We start from the raw sequence: 25,315 nt of genomic DNA on the forward strand, positions 1-25,315 counted from the left end.
CTCTTTGTTTTTTGAAAAAGGGCCCGATTTGGAGTTAAAGGTTTCTTATGGGGAAAATTCGAGGCGAAAGGGGCCAATTTAGAGTTAAAAAATTCTTATGAGGAAAATAATTTCAGAGATCTTAGAAGTTTGTTAAGAGTTCTTATGGGGAAAATTCAAAATTTTTCAGAGTTCAGTTTTATGAAAATATTTCAGAGTTCATATAATCATTGAAGTTTATTGAAGAGTGTAAGACCGAACTTTGTAAAAAAAAGACCATTTTCAGAAGTCATAAAAGTTTTGTTATGGAAAATAGATATCTTAGCCTTAACTTTTAGTTTTTATACCCATTTACAGCTATTTCACCTGTAAAAGACAGAAAATTATTCAGAGACCATTTGAAGACCGAAATTTGACATCATTTTAGACCCAAATGTGACAGAGACTATTTTAGACCTAATACAGTAATTTCAAAGACCATATAAGACAGATTATTTTAGACCCAAATATTGTCAAGAGACCAGTAACAATTTTTGAAGAAAAAAAAAAAATATATATATATATAAAATATATATATATATATATATATATATATATATATATATATATATATATATATATATATATAATGTATATATATATATATATATAATGTATATATATATATATATATAATGTATATATATAATATATATAATCACTACTACAATTTTGTCCCCATTGCTTCTGAGACACTCGGCTCCTAGGGTAAGAGTGCCATCAGTTTTTTTGAAGGAACTGGGTTCTAGGCTAATTGAAACAACAAAAGACCCTAGAGCTGCCAGCTTCCTTTTCCAGCGCCTCAGCGTGGCGATACAGAGGGGAAATGCACACTGCATTCAGGGCTCCTGCCCGCCATCTGAGGGGCTGGAGGAACAAGACAACTTATGATAACCATCTTTGTACTCTATATATAACTTCTTTTTTTTTGTAACAAAGTTTAAATAAAACAAATATATATGTATATATACCAAAGAATGGGGGTGGTAGAAAAAAATATTAAATTATTTAGTGAGAATCCACAAGGTCTTCTCTGAATACTCTTTATTTTCTTCTCCGAGGTTATGGGTCCCTACACCTGCTCTAATACTTTATTAGAATTAGTATTTAATAATACTTCTGAAGATATATTATTAAATACGAAAGTACTTTCCTGTTTCAATCCTTCCTTCGTGGTCTGACAGTCATATATATGTTAATATATGAGATTGGGTGGATATAAATAGGAGCTGCCTCTTATGGGCCAAAAGGTGTTCTGCAGTTACCTTCTTTCTTAACAACTGCCTCAACTATGGCGAGCTGAGGCATTGGTCTAGGTCTGGAGAGATTCGATCTATGAGACCTACGAGAAATATATACGAGATTCGATCATGTACAGAGGCACTTAGATCGTCGACTACCTATGGCGTCATCTTTATCTTAGTATAATTTCGTTATAAAATGATTTTTCTTTGTAAAAATACGTTTTTTTACGTTATACATTCAGCACCAATATTATACGGGGTAAATATGCTACATTTATTCATTTCTTAAGTAATGGTACGTGGCTTTGGGTAAATCTCGCTTGAAATGCTATGCGTGTTAGTGGCTTTGCAAGAATGTAAGAACACTAATGTTATATATTCTCACAGCCCAATGTATCTTCTTGTAAATAAATAAAATTATTAATCTACGGACCCCTTCAGCTCCTTGCTACATTCAGCAACTCTGAGCTGGCAACACTGACCGCTAGACTCCCTTTGCGCGCCAAAATCATGACAACAATAACAAGAGTTACGTCACTAGACAGGTTGCTGCTCGACTCTTCTCATCACTATTCTCAGCTTGACACCATTCGACGTTGCTCGCTTACCACTTTCAGAGCTGCAGTGGTAAGTATTGATCATTGCTTCAGCGGTTGAGCCTCTGAAAGTGGCGTTTTGTAGGGTTATATATTCTCTTTGTATTTTATAGTTAAGCCATTTTTCTTTTCTGGGTAATAGTTGAGACATCATGTGAAGTTTTTACCTAACCTGAGGATTCATTTTATTCAAATTCAAATGTTTACTCAGGTAAAGAACATACATACAAGGTGTGATACAAATATTGATGAATTTATAGATAGAGCTAGTACATACAATGCCTAAAGCCACTATTACGCAAAGCATTTCGGGCAGATACAATCTATTTTAGATACAATTCTATATAGCGCTGTACTAGATATTAGTTACTTTAGATGATGGTTGACATTTGTTTTTATTAAAGCCCATTTTTTTCAAATGACTTATCCCATGATTATCTGTTTAGTGTGGATGTTGCACGAGTGATTACATGGGTTTATTAGTGAAAAAATATCTTGTGTCTACTGTGTACGAGTTTAGTTTATTGTGTACTATTTTTACACTATTAGGGGGGCCTGATGGCTGAGTGGACAGCACTCAGGGTTAATAGTTCTAAGGGTTCAGATTTGATCCCCGGCGGAGACGGAAACAAATGGGCAGTTTCTTTCACCCTGATGCGTCTGTTCACCTAGCAGTAAATAGGTACTTGGGAGTTAGACAGCTTCTACGGGCTGCTTCCTGGGGATGTGTGTGTGTGTGTGAAAATTAGGATTAAAGACTTTCCTGAAATATGGGTGCTAGTGGCTGTACAAGAATATAAGAACTCTTGTGTATATATATATCAGTAAAAAAAAAAATTGTGGGTTGTTGAGCTTGAAGCTGTTGTCTCCTTGTATGAGTTACACTAGACTTTAGAGAAGTGGTTTGAGTTAGTATCTTCCAAATTTCTCTGTATTTTAAAGGTCTTGAAAAGACCAGCTTTAATGTGTCAAGTTTATAGTATTGTTAGTCCTGAGCCCTTCAACCATTCCTTGTATGAGGTTGATATAGTTCTGAGATAGTTATTGCTCTGGTGAATTTTTGTAGTCACAACATTTGTAGTTTTGATGCTATATTCTCCATGCTTTGATACAGTAGTCCAGATGGGGGTGCACCAGACATTTGCACGGCTCACTAACCACTTTCTTTTCCTTAAAGTCAAAGGTTCGTTTGATTATTCCCAAAATTTGGTTGGCTTTTGTTTACCTCGGCTTCTGCCGCAGGGTCATTTGTTGATATGATAGATATGTATTTTTATGCTGTCCTCCATGTAAGGTCTGTACAGTATTTTCAATATTGAAAAGCATTTGCTAGTCTTCTGGCCATTTATTGTGTGCATGTAATTATTTTTTTTGCTTCTCACTTTTTCATAGATATTTGTGCCATCTAAAAAATTGAATGTTCTTTACCAATTGGTATCAACAAGTATTTATGGATTGTAGGTAGCAGGTTATCATTTGTATATGGAATTTTCTGTACCACCTGTATCTAAAAATGTAAACTAAAAATTTCAGATCTCCAGAATGTCAAGGGCTGGGAAAAAATGCAGATGTGTTAAGCAGGTGTGTGATCTTCATGTTTATATATTTTTTACATATGGTAGAGGATATTCTCATGGACAGGAAGCCTGATTGAGTGAAAGTCAAGTATCCTTATCCAAGAGCAAGACTGTCCAGTTGGTCATTCAATTAGTTACTCACCAGACCAGATAGTGCTTAAACTAACAGACCATTTAACACACGTTATTCACTATGCCAGACTATCCCTATGTATTTTTATTTACACTTTTTAATTTTTAATACTGATTTGGAACAACCATAATGCAGTATTGGCTTTAGACATCACTCATTCAGTAAGTTTAAGCATTGTTGGTTCTGGTCAGTTGCTGGTTAGGTGACCATGTGTTCAGCCTCACCCTTGGTTAGAAGGACTTTGATATATCAAAGAGGCTTTCTGTTTCTGACAATGGTAATGGTATACCATACTGATGTACTAGTAACATTTATTTAATTACCATGTTAATGGTCTTGCAGTGTTATTGCAGTTTATTGTTTGCATGTTTACCAAATTTCTGTTCAATTATAACCAATTTGTAGCCTCTAGGTATGTTATTAGGACTAATTTGCTAAATACAGGAACTACAATTACAGTATTGGTGTTAGCATTATGTCAAAATTCCTGCACATAAAGGTAGAAGAATGCCAATGTTATTTGGTCATTGTACTTGCTCTAAAGGATAAGTAGTTCTTGAATTTGATATCTAAGTATGCAATTACATTTAATAAAATCATTCCAGGAGAATATTTTGAAGTACACGGTGCCCATAAGTGACAAACTTTCAACACAGAGAAGTCCTAAAGTTCTTGAGGACATTACAGATGAACAGCTCCAAAACAAAAAGGTAATAATTATCTTGTATTAAATATAAATTAAAAAAGTGCTATTGATTAAATATTTCTTTACAGCAAAACAATCCACTCAACACAACCTGTAAGTTATCATTGGAATTATGAAATTATGATGCAAGTCAGTGATCACTCCACTAATTACCATTTAGTAATGATTTGATACACCGTGTCAAATCATTTTGCCGCTGCAATTTGCTGTGGCATAGACGATTCAAAATCTAGAGATTATCCAGTGATTATATGGTAACATAATTGGATCATTTACCTCTGAGTGGCAAAATGGCTTGCACAGGAAGGTGTTTCACAAACTGAGAGCATATTTTTCTGGTATGCTGTCATATAAAATCGCTGGTTCTTGGCCACAATATTCTTTGGAAGTTGCATAAAAACATAACTTTGATAAACTTTTTGTGAAAAGCTATTTCTTGTCTTCAAAAGGGAAGCAATTGCTTGTTTCATTTAATCATGCTGTAATAACTGTCTTTGTTCAGCTACCTGTTGAAGATTCCAGGGGTTAATGACCCTGCAGCCTAGTCTCTTGAGAAGGCTTCCTGGTTGTTGGTCTCAGTCCGTCTAATTACCCAAAGCCACTCAGAGCCACCCAAAGCTTCCTGGCATTACATTAGTAATGAATAAATATGATATATTTATTCATTATAATGTTGGTGCTGAATGTAGAACATGGAAAAACATATTTTTACTCTGAAAAAGTAGCATTTCATAACAAAATTAGACGAAAATAAGCTGCTGGTGATGCTAAAGCAAGTCGACGGTCCAAGCGACAATGTTGTGGAGTGACTTATCCAAGATATATTGTTGCATATAGATTATATTAACTTAGGTTTAGTTAGGTTAGGTTAGGTAGGTACAGGAGGCTGATATGCCAGCAAATCTCTTTAGGCAACAATGTGTCTTGGATAAGTTGCTCCACAACATTGTCGCTTGGACCGTCGACTTGCTTTGGCATCACCAGCCTCTTACTGTACTTTCATCTAATTTCGTTATGAAATGATACTTTTTCAGAGTAAAAATATGTTTTTCCATGTTCTACGTTCAGCACCAACATTATAATGAGTAAATATATCATATTTATTCATTACTAGCATAATGCCAGAAAGGTTTGGGTGGCTTTGGGTAGCTATGGGTAATTAGACGGATCCGTTGGTCTGATCCACCAAGCTGTTTGATGCAACTGCTCACAGCCTGATGCTTCAACAGTGCAAGTACCTCTTGAAATTAATATCCAACTAGCTTATGGCATTAAATGTTCTAAAATACTTTCAGGAGAACATCTTGAAGTACATGGTACCCACAAGAGGCACCACACTGGGACAGGAGGTTTGCAAAGTTTATGAGGATATTACAGATAAACAGTTCCAAAGCAGAAAGGTAATTATAATATCATAGTAATAAATACATTTTAACATAGTGTAATTGTCAAAGTGTAATTTCTTAAGTGTAGTTATAGGATGAGAGCTGTGTTTGTAGTGTCTTGTTCTATAATTTTTGTCGTATGACACTTTGAAACTACTGAAGTGACAGAAGTGTTGTGCAAGTGTCCCTCTATATTGTAGTTATTGTCTGACTAGAAGCAGACAAGTTCCATCTGTGTGCTTTTGTTGTTAATTGTCTTTTACATCTTATAATGAATAGTATTAATGAATAGTATTCAAATTTATTACTTGATATATATATTTCTCTTCATCAATAAGATCTTATGGTTCTTATGAAGTTTTGCAGTTTGCATAGCATCAGTGGATGCTGGTGAAATGAAGCTATACACACACACACACACGCATACAACTGGAAAGTGATATACCAGACATACCGGGCATCTATTTTCTAATGTAACAGAAGGAAATTAAGGCACTCAGGTTTTTTTTCCAATATGGCAGATGATTGCTAGTGTTCAACAAGGATCTTCAGTTAATAAAAAAGTTAACCAAACCTTAAGACCTATCAAAAGAACCTTCTGGCTTCAAGGAAAAGAAAGGGGTTATTCAACTGTACAAGTCTCTTGTCCTCGTCTGGTATCCAAGCATTAAGACCTCGCCTTCAGAAGGATGTCTGCTTTGGAGAAAGTTGAACAAAGGGCGATAAAAATCATCCCAGAACTAAGTCGTGTCTCATTCCAGTAATGATTGGGGACCTCAGGACTAACAACACAAACCAGACATGACAGGGCTGAGCTCATTGAGATCTTTAAAATACTGATTTAGTTAGAAAATATTAATCTAGACATCATTAAAAGGTTAGATACAACACACACATGCATTTGACTTGCTAACTATTTTTAAACATGAGCACCTTGATGTATACTACTTTTGAATAGCTGTGCCATTTAAGGGTAAATAAGTTAATACAGGGTATTTTATTTAAGCTATGGGCATTGACCATTTTAAAACTAATCTTTTGAATATCATTGTCTTAAAATATTTGCGTTCAATTTTACTGGCCTTACCTTTGTGCAGTATCTTCTTGAGATGGTTATCTTGAGATGATTTCGGGGCTTTTAGTGTTCCCGCGGCCCGGTCCTCGACCAGGCCTCCACCCCAGGAAGCGGCCCGTGACAGCTGACTAACACCCAGGTACCTATTTTACTGCGAGGTAACAGGGACATAGGGTGAAAGAAACTCTGCCCATTGTTTCTCGCCGACGCCCGGGATCGAACCTGGGACCACAGGATCACAAGTCCAGCGTGCTGTCCGCTCGGCCGACCGGCTCCCCTCATTTAGAGGAGACATTTAGAGAAGACATAGAGAAGACGGCTCCCCTCAGTAGAGAAGACATTTCTTTCAACCAGGGCCCCTGTAGTACTGTGGTATATATTCTTGCTTTACAATCGAGGATCGCATGTTTGATCCCCCCAGGTGGTACAGAAATGGTTGGGCACATTTCCATTCACCTGATGTCTCTGTTCACCTAACATTAAATTGGTATTTGGTGGTTAGGCAACTATTGTGGATTGCATCCTAGTGAAGGTCAGCACTTTGGCCTGGTAGGTAGGGGGGAGGGGGGGTCAAGCCTAAGGACAGGCTTTCTGTCCCCCGACAACTGGAATTATTATGCCTTACATCCACTATATTGTGATCTTCAAGTCTAAAAGTATTTGGATTTTCAATTTGAAATTTTTCAGAATCCTATGCTTGCCGGTGATGAGGATGAACCACTGAAGAAGAAAATGAGGAATGGCCAAAATGGAGAAATTGAACGATGTGTGATGAGAGGAGAAAGAGAAACTAGCAGTAGGTCAACATCAATGGAAGCAAAAATCAAAATTGAAAAATTAATGAATGATGAGAATGAAGAAACGAATGATGAGAATGAAGAAACGAATGATGAGAATGAAGAAACAAATGTTGATTATGAAGAAACGAATGATGAGAATGAAGAAAGGGAAGACTCAAAAGAGGTAAGATGCAACAGTGTTCTTCAAACTTTGGGTTACCACATATTACTGTACTGGCAAGTGGAAGATTAATTACTGGGGCTGTAGTTAAGGTTGATAACAGTACAGCAACATCATAGGTGCTACATATTTATTTTCTTAAATTTACATGGCGACCACCATCTCTAATGACGCTGACAGGGTCAGAAGCCAAGGGATTGTCAAAGGTTCTAATTTTTACTTCAGATTAAAAAGAAGGCTGTATACTATATATTAGTGGCTTTTTCTTTGTTTTTTTTTAAATTTGAATCATTTTCTTGTCTTGGAATCAAAGTCTATTGAGACATAACAATAATAATAATGAACCTATGGAACATCCAGCGTATGGGTTCGAACCATCGTCGAGGCTCTTGGTAGATTTGTTCGTTGATATATCACGTTAATGTGATTTCTGTGTAATAATAGTAATAATAATTAATAATAATTAATAATAATATAATAATATAATGTAAATTATTATGTGATTAATTATATTATATGTATATTGTATGTTTTCATGTAAAAAGTATATATATATATATATATACGTACAAAATGAGGTACAAATAGAATGTTAGATTTTTAGATAGAGCTAGTGTGTATACTATGCCTAAAGCCACTTAATACGCACAGGGTTTCGTGCAAGATGAGGGAAGTAAAATAATTACAAGATGAGGAGATCGACCACAATAATGGGGCATTGCTAACATTGCAGCAGTACATGATGTTAACTATTTTTATTACTAAATTAAATCTTCAATGAAAGCATTTTCCCATTGCCTTTTACTTCTACTTTTTATGGATTTTGTTTCTTCCATAATACTTGGCCTTTTGTAAATGGTTGGCAAAACAATCCTCTCATTAAGTATAATATTAAATTATATTTTCTTCAGAGCATAGAAGAGGCAACTGTGCAAGCATTGCAGTATTTGTTAATATTCTCATAATATAAGAATGCTGAGAGGCTCGATTACATTATCTTATTGGTCATTGTAGATATCGGTTTGTATATGCTAATGTGTGTTAATATAAGGTTCCATTGCATCTAGAAGGCACTACTGGATCTGCCACAACTCACAAGTCTCTCGGAGTACGAGCTCATGATTCAACGAAACATTGCTGAAAAGCAGAGGTTTTTTGAGTCCCTAAAAATTCAAGAGGTGAAAGATGAATTAAATAAGGCGATATCCCAGCCAGCTAAGAAGCCGTCATATAAAGGAATAGCTAAAGCACAGGAATCTCGTGAACCGTAAGTAGTATTTTTGTTAGAGTAGATTTGTCAATTTTCAGCTACTAAAAGAATGAAACTTGTTCTTAGGGGAAAATCCCTTTTTTGCTGTGGTTTCCCTCCCTCCAGCTAGGTTCTTGTTTGGTGGTTCACTGCCTCTAGAGGGGAATTCTAGTTGTTTCCTCTGTATGGGGTGGACAGTTCTTGCCGAGACTGAGATCGGTTTGGCCTTCTTTACTTCTTTCCTCTGATCAAGCATCGAGCTGCTGCACCTGTGTTGGTCAGATATATGGCAAATGCAATGTAGAAGTCATTGGATTTTCAACACCTCTTGAGACTCTTTGTTCTCTTTCCCCCATCTTCATCACGGAACATTATCTACAGCCTGTCCTCCGGCCTGCATTGTCCTGACCTTGTCTTATAAAATTACTTGATACCATCCTGTAAAGTAATTTTTAGAGGATATATATATATATATATATATATATATATATATATATATATATATATATATATATATATATATATATATATATATATACATATATATATATATATATATATTGTCAATTATTTAAGTGTTTCTATGCAACTTTGGTGAGACAAGAGTTTTGGTCATCACATAAATGAGTCAAGACTCCCTAAATTCGCTCTGGTCCTTAATCATATGTAGTTTAATCTGCATTATAAACTGTTTCATATACTGTACTGCTTCCCATCCTTGTCTAGGCTATCACAGTCATGTGAGTGGGAAATGTTAAGGATCCTGAGTTAGCTGATAAAGAAGTGGATATAAAGTTGTAAATGTAGGGCTGCAGGTAATTTAAGAATATATACAAATGCCTCCCTCTTTGTTACTTGCAGTACAAAGTAACTAATAGGGTTAATACATTAGAATTAACTCATACTTTTGAATGAAATATTATAAGTATTGCGTGTTTCTATTTACCAAGTGTTGATAATAAACCTTTTCAGTACATTAGGCTTGCTGGTTACAAATATTGTGTATACAGGTATATATATATTTTGTAATTGCATAAAGCCAACCAAAAAAAAAAAGGTTACATTTTATTTCGTGTTACATTCACAAATGAAAATAGTAAAAGTTTCAATAGTGTGACATTGATTCCAATTTAATGTTTAACTAGGACTTGCTGTTTTTGGTAACACAACTTTTTTCATGGTCACATCTTTGATAGGCATACAAAGTTCTTTCCTTCCACAGATATGGTATTCCTCTGTTTGGGAATACCATATTCGTGAAGGATCCCGGCAGTACAGTCGGGTTCGTTCTTGACGCACAATCAAGAATTCCAAATTTGAATCCAGGGCGGGAAAGAAATGGTTGGGCAAATTTCCTTTCACCTAGTGGGCCTGTTCACCTAGCAGTAAGTAGGTACTCAGGAGTTAGTCAGTTTGTTGTGGGGTTGTCAGTAAAATGACTTTATGGGGGTGGGGAGCCCTCAATATTTGCCTAACGTGTATGAATACACTGGCTTCCTGTCCCCCGACACAATGAATTATTATTATAGTTATTATAAACACGAAAATTTGCTCACAAGTACGATATTGAAAATTGTGCCAATATGTTTATAGCTTTCTGGAAGGTAGTGGGAAACTGTTTTCACTGATAAGGGAGCCGGTCGGCCAAGCGGACAGCATGCGGGAATTGTGATCCTGTGGTCCCGGGTTCGATCCCAGGCGCCGGCGAGAAACAATGGGCAGAGTTTCTTTCACCCTATGCCCCTGTTACCTAGCAGTAAATTAGGTACCTGGGTGTTAGTCAGCTGTCACGGGCTGCTTCCTGGGGGTGGAGGCCTGGTCGAGGACTGGGCCGCGGGGACACTAAAGCCCCAAAATCATCTCAAGATAACCTCAAGATAACCTCAAGATATCAAAAACATAATAATAATAATAATAATTATATTTATTTACAAGTAGGTGCAATGGGTATGTGAGATTACATAAGATTGGTATTGTTACATTCTTGCAAAGTTACTAACACGCATATCATCTCGGGTAAGATGAAAAGGTACATTGTAGCAAAATTTATATCGGCATAAAGCTACAATATAAATTGACAAGTGATTACACTAGTGAAGATGTATGTCTTGAGTACTAATTTGGGGAAGTGGGTAGTACAAGATACAATGTGAGTTTGAAGCACAAGGTAGGAAACTATGAGGGTGAAATTAGGTACTTTTTGGTTTTACTTTTGAATAAGGCATAGGTTGGACAATTTTTCAAGTCATTAGAGAGCGAGTTCCATAGACTGAGTCTTTATTTGCATGGAGTGTTTGCACAGATTTAGTTTGACTGGGGATATCAAGGAGATATTTATTTCTGGTGTGGTATATTAACACCTATTAAGATTAAATGATGGTTCATTAAAATTAATTTTCAGGACAAGTAAGAGAAATCTGTAAAATATAATATTTAACTTGTTTGCTTATGCAGTATAAATACTGTACTATGATCTTTGCCAGTGTACCTCTCCTGTAGTTTGTGAAGAGGATGAGAGAGCTAATTATATAAGAATGTCCATGACCCACAGTTTCTGAGATGAGGCAAAAAATTCAATAAAATCTTCATCCGTTTTCCTAGACGTGTGAGGGAGGGGTGTCGCCTTCCCCGGTCTCGTCTACTTAAAGCTGGCCATAGGCATCCCGTCCCTCACTCCAGCGTCCCACGGCCAATATCTTCAGGCATGTGCTTGGCTCAATTTGCTTTACACCATGTCCCGTTGTGGTCCCGGGTCACTAGTTTTACTCAACAGCCTAATTCCCTCTTTAACATCCATGGACTGCCCTCGCCAGCCACAGACATTTGAGGACACGTTTGTTGGTGGCAGCATGGGGGCCTGCTGGTAAAGACCTTCCCTCATCCTCTGCTGTGGATGCAGCTGTTGTCCCTTTTCCTGCTGTGGCACCTCCAAGGTACAGGTTGTTGTGCCCTGGAGTGTTTCCTTTTTCACTGTGGTTTCCCTCTCTCCAGGTTCTTGTGCCAGCCTGTTCCTCATGCCCTCTCGCCTTTCTTGTGTGTGTATGCCCTGCCCTTTCCTCCTTGGCAGTGCCCCACCCCCTTTTTTTTTTTCTTTGCTTGGTTTAACTTGTGCCTCTGGCACCCCACCCCCACTTTTCTTGCCTTGGTTTCTCCCTTGGTTTGGCCCCACTTCACTTCCCTCCTCCTTCGTCCCCAGAGTAGGTGTCGGCACCTGGGTGCATCCTCACTGGCCCCTGTGTACTGGCTGCAGTGTGCTCCCCTGGGGCATTTCCCTTTACACAGTGCCCTTGTCTCCAAGGACACCCTGCTGGCCCTCTTTCCTCCCTTGGTTTCACCCTTTCTTTGTTGACTTGAACTTCTGCCCTCCTGCCCTTGCCAATGGCTGCACTCTCTCATGCCTGTGATGCACTTGATTTCCCCGGTGTCTTGCCCTCTCCTCCTCTCTTGTAGGGCCTTTGTCCCCTTTGTGTCCCTGCTGCTGCTGCTGCTTCATTTTTTCTCCACTTCAGGTTGGCCCTCACAGGGATTGGGGAGGGCTCCACACCAGCCTTGCTTACGGTTGCGGTGGCTCCTGCTGGAACACTTTACATCATTCACTCATACTTTACTCTATGTTGGTTCCTACTGCATAATTTAGTTTATTTGTGCTTTATGCATTTATAATCATATGTATTCTACAAGTTAAGGTTCACTTCTGTACACTTAAGTTATTCTGTTCAGTTAAGTCTTGCTTATTCATTTTATAGAGTTCCTGACTTGTATTTCCTTTCATATATTACAAATTATTTCTCCATGTTGCTTCGCTAACCCTCAGAAATATAAGCGTGGCCACGATGTGCATTTTCTGAGTCAAGACAATAAACTACAATAAAATCCTTGTCTGTATTCATAGACGTTAGGGGAAGTGTGTCTTTCCTCTCCCCTAATCTTATCTACTTAAGGCTGGCCTCGGGCAGTGATTATATTTCCAGGGAAGCAGGTGACAGTATATGTGTATATACATATACTTAAATATGGCTCAATCTATGTGTCAGTTATATTTGTATAATATTAAACAGTTAATTCAGTTTTAAATATTGTGAGGTGCTACAATTATTCATGCTTTGTTTTGATATATAATGAGTTAGTGAGCTAACTCTTATATAATGAGTAAAAAAAGTGAAGTAATGAGTAAAGTAATGCGCTAACTCATTATATGAGTTAGTTTGATGTGCTAAATTGAACTTCAATTTTCAGAGTGGTGACGCGCAAAAGTTTAAGGCAGCAGAACAAATCACCAGATGGGTTGCAACTTCCAGATAAACTAGTGGAGGATGATGTTATTGAAGGTCCTTTTCGGCCCCCACCTGGTACGTCAACTCTTCACTTATCTTGAAATTTATCCCTAACCAGATCCTCCTTTTAAGTCGGCAAATGGCTTACCTCAGGATAAACGTATGTCCTGATGCATTTTATCCAAGGTAAAACGTATTACTGTACCTCAAAAATTTATCTCAGGATAAACTCCTTGGAGAACCATCAGGATTGCTTCTCTGGATAAACTGCCACCAGAAAATAAAATAATTGCACTTCCATACCAGGGATATTTTTACAAGACAAAGAAAGGTAGCCGGTGATCAGTACCTTCAATGATTACTGACAGTGATCGGTAATTGTTGAAGCTTATGAAAATAGCTTTGCTGATGTGACTATTGCAAGAAAATATTGAGTAGACACATGTACTGTGCCTTAATATAAGGAAAAAGAGAGATATACATGCAGTACAGTGACATTTACAGTAATTTTAGGGTTAGGTTAGGTTCATGTACAGAATTTAAGTCCTTCAATGATCAAGATGATGATAACTCCAGCGAAGTAAATTAGGATTTCTTTTAGTGTCATTCTATTTTATATATTTCTATGAAGATTTTGCTATAACAATAAGTTTGTTTATTAAATGTGGAATTATAAATAAAGCTGATTGTTGTACAAAAATTAGTGAATTTATTAATTTTTTGACAAGTGTCACAAGAAATTCTGCCAATTAGAACTTCTAAATGCGATTCAAATTGGTGTCATCCCTTTATAATCTGAATTAGCGAGTTTAGACAACACTATGGTACGTTTGTGTGAAGGTTTTAACTGGTTACATTTTTTCAGGTCCTGCACCCTTGATAGATTATTACACGTCCCAAAACACAAAGGAGTGGAACGTGTTCTTGAAAGATTTGCAAAAAATGTCATTAGATGGAGGGGGAGAATCCGTTTGGTCTGGCAGTGTTGCAAGGTATGTATCTTAAAACATAAGAAGATACACTACACTACTACTAATTTGTTCATGAGAAGATAGTTAATGTTTCACGGAATTGTTGTGACTCTTGAATACATTGGCTGACTAGCATCAGTTGTATAATTTTGTCGTTGCATAAAGCTTGAAGTACAGTATTCTGCAATAAAAAGGGCCATGACGTTAAATTTTGATATAGGGTTGTATTGATAAGGTGCGTGTGAGTGCTGCAAGCAGTATACAGTGGGAGTCATCAGACCATGGGGTAACTCCTTCAAAATTTAACCTTGGAGCATTGTACGTGGCTAGTCCCCCCTCGACTAGTGTGTTGCTTTACCAGATTTTTATCGGTTGTAAGAATATTATTACATGTTAATAAGAGTGGCGACAATATTCTTGAAAAAATATTCACTAAACTTCTATTTCTAAATTTTCTGTGCCAAGAGTTGCTCATGCAGTGTTAAATTGAAAGAGCATAACTAGTTATTTAACATTAAAATAATTGGTATGTAAAAAAAAAAAAAAAAAAAGTCACTCGGGAGTATGTACAATTGGTCACTTCTAGTTTGCTTGGCAGTCTCTTATGTCCCTTAAGTTGCTGTTATTTTGCACATCTAGTTGTACATTTAAATTAATATGGATTAAATAAGTAACCCACACATGGAAAAAAGAATGTTTTGGCTCGTCCTGGTCCTATATCGGATCACATCTGATTTACATATATTATATTGCAGATATATTAAAAGATTTACAAGATGAGGTAATACTTTAAATGAAAAAAAAATGAGTTTTTATGGTTTTCAAGCGATGTACTGTACAGTGTATAGGATCTAATTTTGTGTGTGCCAGACATGCTTGCTGAGAGCGCAAGCATGTCATTTAACCTCTTTAACCAAGTTCTTCGTTTTTCATTTTTCTACATTTTATTTCTTTAGTATCACTTTGAAGTTAATATTTTATGTACTACTCAATTCTCTGGCCAACCTTGAGGTGCTATATTATGTTTAGATTTCCCTGGAGGAGATCTGTATTCCCTAGAATTTTCTTTGTATTCTCTGAAATTTGCTTTTGATTTTTTATACGAAATTGTGTATTAATTGTAATGAAATTGTATTCCTTGAATTTTTCTCTGTATTACGATAGATGTATGTCATGCACACTTTGGTAGGTAGAAGACATGACTTTCAGTGGGCAATACGCCAGGCTTTCATTAAGACAGCATGCCAGGTTCTCGGTATGTACTGGGTTATGCCTAGATGCAAGATTTATATTAACTTTACAATATCGTTAACATACTTTTGTATTATCTGACCAAGTAAATCATAAATTTTTTGTTTTCTCCCCAGTGTGCTGCAGACAATGAAAAAGATGAACATCACGGAGGACCGTGTTGCCAAGGTGGTACCCAATCGGGTTTGTTCTGCACAGATCCACCCAGCTCGAGACAAGACTCTTGTACTTGCTGGTAGTAAATGCGGTGAATTGGGTAAGATTTCCAGAATTACACTGTGTTTTTAGCATTGTAATACAGTCATGCAAGCTTAAATATCATTGCCTGGTATGCTAACTCAGTCTCCTAGTGATGCTAGGAGACCTTAACAGTAAATTATGGTATTTCATGACATGCATACCCTATAATGTGCTTGGCAATTATATGTCATTAGTAGAACATGTACAGAATACTGTATATGTAATAAACATGAAGCAATGTGGGTTTACAGAAGGAAAATAATCGATGACTAACTAAATAAAGGGAGTGATGGATGTATGGATGGGATGACAATTTCAACAGTATAACAACCTTTAACATTCTGTATAGTGAGGAAATCAATTGGAGCAATGTGGAGGATTTGAACCCTTGACTTGGGTACTTCCAAGCTGCTCACCTAACCTGTGCACCACAACATAAGTTATACAATCTGGGATTTGATCGAATCCACAGGATGTCGACCTACTAAAGCCAGTCCAGGTTATACATATAACCCGCATACACTCTGGTATAGGTAATGGAATTCTCCAACATGTTCCAGCATCAAATATACAGGCAAGTCATTGATATATCACATTAGTGTGATTTCCTTGTGTATTCTGTATAGTCATACTGGCTTAATGCTTTCACCTCATTATTACCAAACTTGATGCTTAATAGTTATGCAGTCCCTGTGGCGCAGTGGTAAAGCACCCGTCCCGTGCTTTGCGAGCGATATGGCCCTGGGTGGGGAGGATTGACTAGGTGCCAATCCTTGACTTTATGCCTCTGTTCATCCAGCAGTGAATGAGTACTTGGTGGTTAAATGATTTGGTGGGCTGTATTCAAGGGAAAATTAAGATTAAGGACCAACCTGAAATGCTGTGTGTGCTTTACAAGAATGTAAGAACTCTTGTGTATATATAAAAAAAATTGCCGTCTCATTTACACTATAGCAGCCCTGGGAAATAATAAAATCACTTTTCAACACTGGTGTTCAACAATTGATAACTAATCAGCCATGCGCATATGAGTCGAGAGGCTCTGCATCTCTGAAAGATACATATTCATAGATATTAATCTGAATAACTTCTTTAACAGGTCAGAGACTCAATGTAATGCATACAATAGCTTCAAGCTGAATGAGCCACAATGTAGAACAGAAAATAGTAGCTCTTTTTATCCATATGGTAACAAGTCCATGGAACTGCCTACCTGCTGAAAACCTAAATGCCAAGACATTACAGTACTTTAGTTTAAAATTCAGTTGGAAAAAATCCTCAGAAATGATTAAGGGACCTTTGATAACCATAAATTATGATTACATCCTGACTTCCACATCAAGTGATGAATCTTTCACATCACGTAAACTTGGGACATCGTGAATGCTGCATGATGTCCCAAGCTTAACCCATAGGCTCCAGCGAAACTATCACTTCAGCATCTCTCCAGTAACAGGTCTCCCTAAGTCTACGACTGTGTCATCGTCTTTAAGAGGATCAAGTAACTTTAAGTTAAATAAAAGCGTTTATTTATTGATGTATTTGTATTTCAGAGATGACTGAATGATATTCACAAAGGTCGGTAATCCATTTGGTATTGGGACTGACCCCTGTCGATACAGTATAAACCTCTTTATACTGTATCGAAGAAGTTTACTTCTTCCTAATTTTATTATGTTTTTCCCAGTAGTAAAATCCTTACAGATAATTAACATATCCATTATGCTGACTAACAGATTGTGAATTTTACACACAAATTGTGTTTAATAAAAAACATGTTTTCGATAAATACATGGTCTTTTGTAAAGCGACGTTAAAATTTTAATTTTTAGCAATTTTTTTAAAGCGATTTTGTAATATGGCACTAGTGAAATATATACAGTATTAGGTGTCTTAACATCAGAAAATTTAAAAGTCTTGGTTAGTCTCTTGATCTAACATTTTGGGACTTTTGACATTTGTCTGGGCAATTTATTTGATTAGGTTAACTGAATTTATGGTTTATTAAATTTTTATGAAGGCCCATTTGAGGTGATGTCTTGCCACACTTTGACTTTTTAGTAGTAATATGTAATTTTTTTTAAAAAGGAATCTGGGATGTTGAACGCAAGGATAAAACCTCTGGTGCATATTACTTCACTCCTCACTCTCGGCCTATCAATTGCATTACCGTTGATGCTTGGAATCCCGAATGTATATACACGACAAGTTATGACGGCTCGCTCAGAAGAACAAACTTAACAGCGGGATTGGTAGAACAGGTATACAGTACTGGCTCCTGTCTTCTTGTATATTTTGGTTATCAGATACTTGACTATTGACCAAGATTAGAATTTTCCTTTAGGTTGTACACCACAAAAGATAGAATTTCATAGGACATCCTCTACTTCTGTGATTGTTTTAAATATAAGCCTTTGCCTCTGTAAAGATTAATTATTTTTGTAATTTATTTACTTATTAATACACTGTGTAATGTAATGCTCATGTGCCTTTTTGGTAACATGGTAGTGACCAAAATATTATTTAATTTTATTTATTTATATATACAAGAGTTATTACATTCTTGTACAGCCACTAGTACACATAGCATTTTGGGCAAATCCTTGATCCTTATTTACACACACCCACACAACTCCAGGAAGCAGCCCATAGCAGTTGTCTAACTCCCAGGTACCTGTTTACTGCTAGGTGAACTGGCATATCAGGGTGATGGAAACTGCCCATTTGTTTCCACCTCCACCAGGGATCGAACCCGGACCCTTGGAACTACGAACCCTGAGCGTTGACCACTCGGCCGTCAAGCCTCCAACACTATATAATATAAGCTGCATTTTTTTTTTTTAATTCTCAATATAATAGCAAAATTGAAGTGTCTTGAAATATTAAGCCAGGAACATATTCTTTATTTAAACTCGACCACCATCCTTAAACAGGTATGTCCAAACATACGGTCATAGCCAGGTTATCAATGGGGGAGGAGGGCACAGTGCCCAGAGCCTACGGTAGTTTAAGGGGCCTATGAAATATCGGATATAATTTGTGTGTTTACTGTGGTTTGGTCTATTAATTTTTGTTTTAACAGGGAAAATGACCAACCATGCAGTTGATTTAGCTATCCACAGTTTTTTTTAATGTCCCTTATAAATATTACAGATATAAATACCATAACAGATTGAACAGTTTATCATAATATCTTAGTTTTATAAAGATATGCCTTATTTCAAGACTAAAAAGTAGTGAATAGGAGATTTACCTCAAAAATGCTGAAATGTGCATTTAATTATGCAAATTTTTAATTATCTTTAGACTAGTAATGAGTACATTTCTTAGATTTAACGAGCAAAACCCACAATTAAGCAAACTAATGTAAAATTATGGAAAAACTTGCATCTTGTCATCTCCACTTGTGTTGTTACCTAACCCATTAGTTGATATTATCCATAAGCAGCAGCACGCATAGTGATGGGGAGATTGAAGGTCACGAGGGGTAAAATATGGGACACACTGGAGCACGAGGAAACTTGGGGGTCTATCATAGAAATGTATCCAGGGCCTACAAAACCCTTGATCCAGCTCTTCATATGGGTTATTACATATTGCAAGGTTAAGATAGTAGTCCTTATTCTAACATTAATTTACTTTTTATTTCTTCAATATTTGTTAACCAAAAAGTGCATAGGTTCAATCTGAACAATACAACATCATTTAAAACTTAGAAACTGTACAAAATGATACACTGTGTATGTTAGACCAGTATGGGGAATACGCAATACCAGCAGAATCCTCATGTCATGAACACAAACAAAAATTGCAAAAGCCTAGAGATTTGCAACAAGGTTAGTGCCTGAAAAAAAAAATTTGACTCTGCAAGCCGATTATCAAACTTCAACCTAACATCTCTTGGAAACAAATAAGGATTAGAGGATACATTATCACTACATTTTGAATACTGTACCAAAGGGGATTAGGCAAGGTAAATTGGGACAGCCTTTTCCTATTTCCTTTTCCTTGACCTATTATTGAGGAGTAATAGGACAAGATGACATGGGTGGAAAACACAAGTGTGTAGGAGACGCAAGGACATTCTGACCTGCTCTGAACCCTCCGTTAATTACATCAACAATTGTTAGATCATCTTTCTCCCGTGTGCTCACAGAGGTTATCATGGAGCTGATAGCATTATATTCTTTGGGTGTACTAATTTGTACTTAATTCCTCTTAATGTTTAATTCCTAATTATGTCAACAGGTATATTGCTATGTTGATGAAGAGTGTTATAGCAGATACATCTCGTGCCATGCACACGTTGACAAGAACAACATATTGGTTGGTGCCAGTCATGGGCAAGTAATGCACGTAAGTACTGTATTGTTCATTATCTGTTGAATTTTTTTGCAAATGTGTGTACTTTTGGTTCCTCTTTTGCCGCATTTCTCAATTGGGATTCCGCAGGACTCCAAGGTAACTATGGGTTCTGCAAGAGATAGTGATAAATAAGCTAATTCTAATCATAGGCAAATGTATTTTTGGTGTAATTTTTTCTTTAATTTTTCTCATTTAACAAGTACCAAGAGCAAAGACAGAAATGATCTTCTTTTAGTTGACAATTAAATCAGTGCTTATCTAAAGTATCTAAAGACCCTGAATTATTAAAAAGGTTGAGAAACACTGCTCTTTGTATGTTGATGTTGTTTTAGATTCAGCTACTCGGAACAAAAAGTTCCATGCAGCACGGGCTATGGTGAGCTCATCATACTCAACTGGCACAAGAGATGTGATGCTCTTTGTATATAGAGCAGTGTTTATGTAGCTAATTACTATAATAATTTCATCAATTGTAGAATTAAAATGTACCATTATGAAGAGAGATGATCAAGCAGGCTGAGTAAAGGTGCAGTGCTTGACTATCAGAGTTTTGTTATCAGATTGGCTGTGAATCTAAACAAAAATATTTTGCATAAAAATTCATGGTATGAAAAGAAAAGATATATATTTATAAAATGTGGTGCATTCTGTAGGTGCAACACATGCCACATGGTGCATATATTTACCGAAATTTGTAAGTGGCCAAACTTGAGTGATTGTCAAGTGTTCATTCAACAAATTCTGGTGTAATATCAAACACAAGAGAAACACATGGCAGGTTGTGTTTCTTCACACCAAGCACTAAACTATAGAGTGATGGAAACATGCATTCCATGCAAGATATTTATGTAAAAGGTTGTTGAAAAGCCATCAGAAAATGGATTGTTGAACATTTAGAGTAAATTTTACAACTGACATAACATGGCTTCAGAGAGGAAAAATTATGCTTAACAACTTGATTGAATTCTGATTGAATTCTACAACAGGGTCACTAAAGTAAGACAAGAGAAGGAAAGGATGAGTAAACTGCATCTTCCTAGCCTGCCAAAAAACTTTTGATACATTTCCTCACAAAAACTAATCCAGAGGATGGCAAGACAAGCATGGGTAACAGGAAAGGCACTGGATTGGGTATGAGTGTACTTAACAGAGAGGGAACAAAGTGTCACAGAAAGAGAGGATATGCCAGGCTCGAGAATATTGGAAAGTGGTGTTCTGCAGGGCTCTGTCCTAGGACCATTGCTCTTTTTAATTTTTGTAAATAACCTTGCAGTGGGAGTGAGCTCACACATGTCGATGTTTGCAGACGATGCAAAGTTTGAGGAGAATAAGAACTATGAAGTACTGTAAGGGGTTGTAAGAAGACCTTGACTCACTTAAGGAGTTGGCAGATAAATGACTGCTGAAATTCAATGCAAATAAGTTCAAAATAATGAAAATTGGTAAGGGAGATGGTATAGGAGACCTATATTTAACTATACCTTAATGGGAAGGCAATTAAAAGAAACAATAAGATAGAGACCTAGGAGTACACACAATCCCAACATTAACACCAGAAGTTCATGTGAATAGGATGACATTAGCTGCATATGGGATATTAATATGCATAAAAAATTATTTAACAATTTATACAGAGAGGCTTTAAAGTCCATACATAATGTCTCTGCGAGAACATTACCCGAGTATGCAGCACTAGCATGGAACCCACACCTTGTGAGGCATAAGCAGAAACCTAAGAAAATTCAAAGGTTTGCAACTGAATTAGTACCAGAACTGAGAGGCTCCAACTATGAGGACAGGTTGAAAAAACTCACCCTCACGACTTATTCAAAACCCTTCAATCTTCAACATACATAACATTAAAAAAACTTCTTCATATAAAATATTCATTTTCATTATTCAATGAATATGTAACATTGCCATATTTTTTTCAGATTGATTTGCGAACCAGGACAAAGTCACCAAGAGAGTACTTGGTGCACAAGTTAAAGAGCGTCAAAGCAGTAACTGTGCATCCAACCTGTAACCAGTACTTTGCTACTGCCTCTAGAGACGGGTTAGTGTACTCCAGGGGCCAAATTCACGCAGTAGTTATGCAAGTACTTACAAACATGTACATCTTCCCTCAATCTTTGACGGTTTTGGTTACATTTATTAAACAGTTTACAAGCATGAAAACTTCCCAATCAACTGTTTAATAATTGTAAATAAAGCCGCCAAAGATTGAGAAAAAATGTACAGGTTCATAAGAGCTTGTGTAACTGCTTCGTGAATCTGTCCCCAGGAGTGGCATGAGAAACTGTTAAATCTTGTTAATTAAGATTTATAATTTGTTGAATTGTGGCACAGCATTCTTTCCTAGGTCTATAAATAAATTTGTTTGTCAGTCAGCAAGTTATACACTGTAAGTACAGTATATAAATTGAAAGATTTTACTTTTGAGCTATCCCACTTGGTTGTTACTTGTGGCAAGATCCATCTGATGGCTGGTTAGCATTTTGCACTTTCTGGCCAGGTCTATCTTGAGATGATTTCGGGTTTTTTAGTGTCCCCGTGGCCCGGTCCTCGACCAGGCCTCCACCCCCAGGAAGCAGCCCGTGACAGCTGACTAACACCCAGGTACAGTACCTATTTTACTGCTAGGTAACAGGGGCATAGGGTGAAAGAAACTCTGTCCATTGTTTCTCGCCGGCGCCTGGGATCGAACCCGGAACCACAGGATCACAAGTCCAGCGTGCTGTCCGCTCGGCTGACTGCCTCCCCCGGTCGAGGTAGTGTAGTGTAGGCTTTTCTTGCAGTACCGTTGTGTGCTTGTCTGGTGAGAGGGGACTATCCATAATCACCCTTGGAATGAATGCAAGGTAACCCTCTTTCTTTATCCAAGTTGTTTAGCAACTTTCCCATATTTTATAGGTCAAGTGTGTCCTGTTTTACTTTTCCGCCCCCCTCTCACATTCCGTTACATTGCATTTGTCCACCTTGAATTCCATCTGCCATGCATTGCTTAATTCAGTTATTTTTGTCTAAGTAATTCAGAAGGCCATGACAGTCATATTTTATTCTCCCCTACTAGGTTAGTATCACTGCAAACAGTCACATAACTGAATCCCCCCTCTGGTATATTGTTTATATAACAATGATCATCACTAGCACTAGTATTAAACTAGTGCCTCTAATTACTGCCCATATTTTCCGTCAATTTGTTTTTATCTATACGAGTGTGATGCCTGTCACCCTTCCTATCTATTCAAGCTTCCAGAATAGTTTCCTGTGTGGGACTCTAAAAAAAAGGCCTTTTATTGTTTTATCCAGGTAGATGTAGTTGACCCAACCCTAGGCGATAAAAGCCTAGGCTGCAGGCTCTTATTGCAAAAAAAAAAAAAAATAGCTTTAATTTACATTCTGTTGAAAGGCAAAGAGTAAGGGGAGGGAGACAGTCGGTAGCACTGTGGTAACACTCGCCCTGGGCTTTGCGAGCAATTTGGCTTTGGTTCACATCCTGGCTGAGGAGGATTGACTGGCTGCCAATCAATAACTGTGTGTTCTGTTTACCCAGCAGGGATTGTGTGCCTGATAGTTAAACGATTGGCAGGTTGTATTCCTGGGAAACTAGTTGGTAAGGCTTACGAGCTATGAGACGGGAAAGCTCTCAGCATGCTAATAGAAGTCAGCAGTCACCTATTCCTGTACACACATGTAAAAAAAAAAAGTATTCAGATGATATTAATGCCCTGTTTAATACATCAAGACCAAATGGCATAAAACAACAAATATAAATTTGGATCAATTTGAATTAAGATAAGACCTGGGTAAATACTGGTTTCAAAATAGGTTTATTGATTTATGAAACAAGCTTCAAGCAATATAACAGATTTCAAGTGAAGGTCAGGCAGGCATATCAGCGAGTTTAGCTGGTATAAATAGGAGCTGCTTTGTGTGGATAAATAGGCTTATTGCACTTTTCTTTATTCTTATGTTTTCTCCATTGTTTCCCCTTGTACCAGTTTATTTTATTCATATACAAGAAGAAACAATGAATTGTTAAGGATGTACATATGGTGGTGGGTGATTAGTACATTCTTGTAAAGCACTAGCACCCATTGCATTTCAGGCAGATCCTTAAGCTAACAAACAAGTGTAACAGTACATTGTAACAGAATTTAAATTCATGTGATATCGAACATCGGTATAAAAGAGAGAAAATATAATTATAGAGACAAAGTTGCATTTCTGCATTGTAATATACTGGTTGAGTGGGTAACAGTAGCACAAGGTGGAATACTGTGAAAACGAAATTAGATATTTCATAGTTTTACTTTATTCAAAAGTATAGGTTGGAAAATTTTTCAATGGTCCCAGCAGGAACAGTTGGAAAGTTCCTTGCTGTATCGGTGCAGAAGGTTGACCTGCTCTGACTACATGAGATCCTAACTAGAAGTTGGTAGAGTCTGACCTTAGGTAGTAACTGAGTGTACTGTTCAGAAAATTTATTTTTATATACTGTATGCTCAAAGCATAATGTTTTTTCAGAAATGTTTGCTTATGGGACGTACGGCATCACCGAAAAAATTTACCAGTAACATCGTGCAGCCACGGAAGAAACATCACTGGCTTAGAATTTTCTCCATTGACCGGTTTGTTTGAGTGTGTTATTTGTTTTGTAAAGTGATTTTTCTTTAACCTATTTTGTAAAGTAAGATTTTGTTACACCAATAAATTACTGTACTGTCCTTGCAGGAACAGAGAGAACAATTTTTCACTAGTTTACAGTACATTACAGTATTTGCAAAGTATTTCTCTGGCTTCATGTGGGGATCAGAACACTTCGCTTTTTACTATTACGCATAATTTTTTTTTGATGTCTCAAACTGGCATTAATAATAATATTAAAACAAAAAACCTATCATTGGTTAGCATTTTGGGATCACATACGGTAAGACTCCATCCCAGTGGGCATTTTTGGGCGTTTTAACGTCGGTCTGACTTTATCGATGGTTGACGTAATTTGTGACCAAAGCAAAGGTCTAAATGTATTGTGATTTAGTTTTAGTTATACCAGCTTAGTGTATTATACACCCTATACTTATCCCATGGAATGTGGTGAAAAGGGTTAAAGAGGCTAAGTAAGTAATAATGTTTTGAAGCTAGTTACACAATTTTTTAATTCACACACACACACCAAAGAGCTGAAGCTCAATTCCCACAAGTACAACTAGGCGAGTACAGAAGATAGAAGAAAAAAAGGCAATATGATAACCATTTACAAAATAA

General features: G+C 36.9%; 1 protein-coding gene across 1 annotated transcript in view; it reads left to right on the top strand.

The window, feature by feature from the left end:
- Positions 1 to 1,747: 1,747 nt before the first annotated feature.
- The window catches only part of LOC123768123 (WD repeat-containing protein 76), a 28,606-nt gene continuing 5,038 nt past the window's right edge, over positions 1,748 to 25,315 (top strand). Inside the window, exons 1-13 of the mRNA XM_045758457.2 lie at positions 1,748 to 1,889; positions 3,392 to 3,439; positions 4,174 to 4,278; positions 5,570 to 5,674; positions 7,422 to 7,697; positions 8,762 to 8,961; positions 13,180 to 13,292; positions 14,083 to 14,209; positions 15,556 to 15,695; positions 17,768 to 17,940; positions 19,928 to 20,035; positions 21,979 to 22,100; positions 24,575 to 24,678. Of these exons, the coding sequence (XP_045614413.1) occupies positions 1,773 to 1,889; positions 3,392 to 3,439; positions 4,174 to 4,278; positions 5,570 to 5,674; positions 7,422 to 7,697; positions 8,762 to 8,961; positions 13,180 to 13,292; positions 14,083 to 14,209; positions 15,556 to 15,695; positions 17,768 to 17,940; positions 19,928 to 20,035; positions 21,979 to 22,100; positions 24,575 to 24,678 (1,738 nt within the window). The 5' untranslated portion in view covers positions 1,748 to 1,772. The remainder of the gene's footprint in view (positions 1,890 to 3,391; positions 3,440 to 4,173; positions 4,279 to 5,569; positions 5,675 to 7,421; positions 7,698 to 8,761; positions 8,962 to 13,179; positions 13,293 to 14,082; positions 14,210 to 15,555; positions 15,696 to 17,767; positions 17,941 to 19,927; positions 20,036 to 21,978; positions 22,101 to 24,574; positions 24,679 to 25,315) is intronic.

This window comes from Procambarus clarkii, chromosome 59, assembly GCF_040958095.1.
Source record: "Procambarus clarkii isolate CNS0578487 chromosome 59, FALCON_Pclarkii_2.0, whole genome shotgun sequence".
Lineage (NCBI taxonomy): Eukaryota > Metazoa > Arthropoda > Malacostraca > Decapoda > Cambaridae > Procambarus > Procambarus clarkii.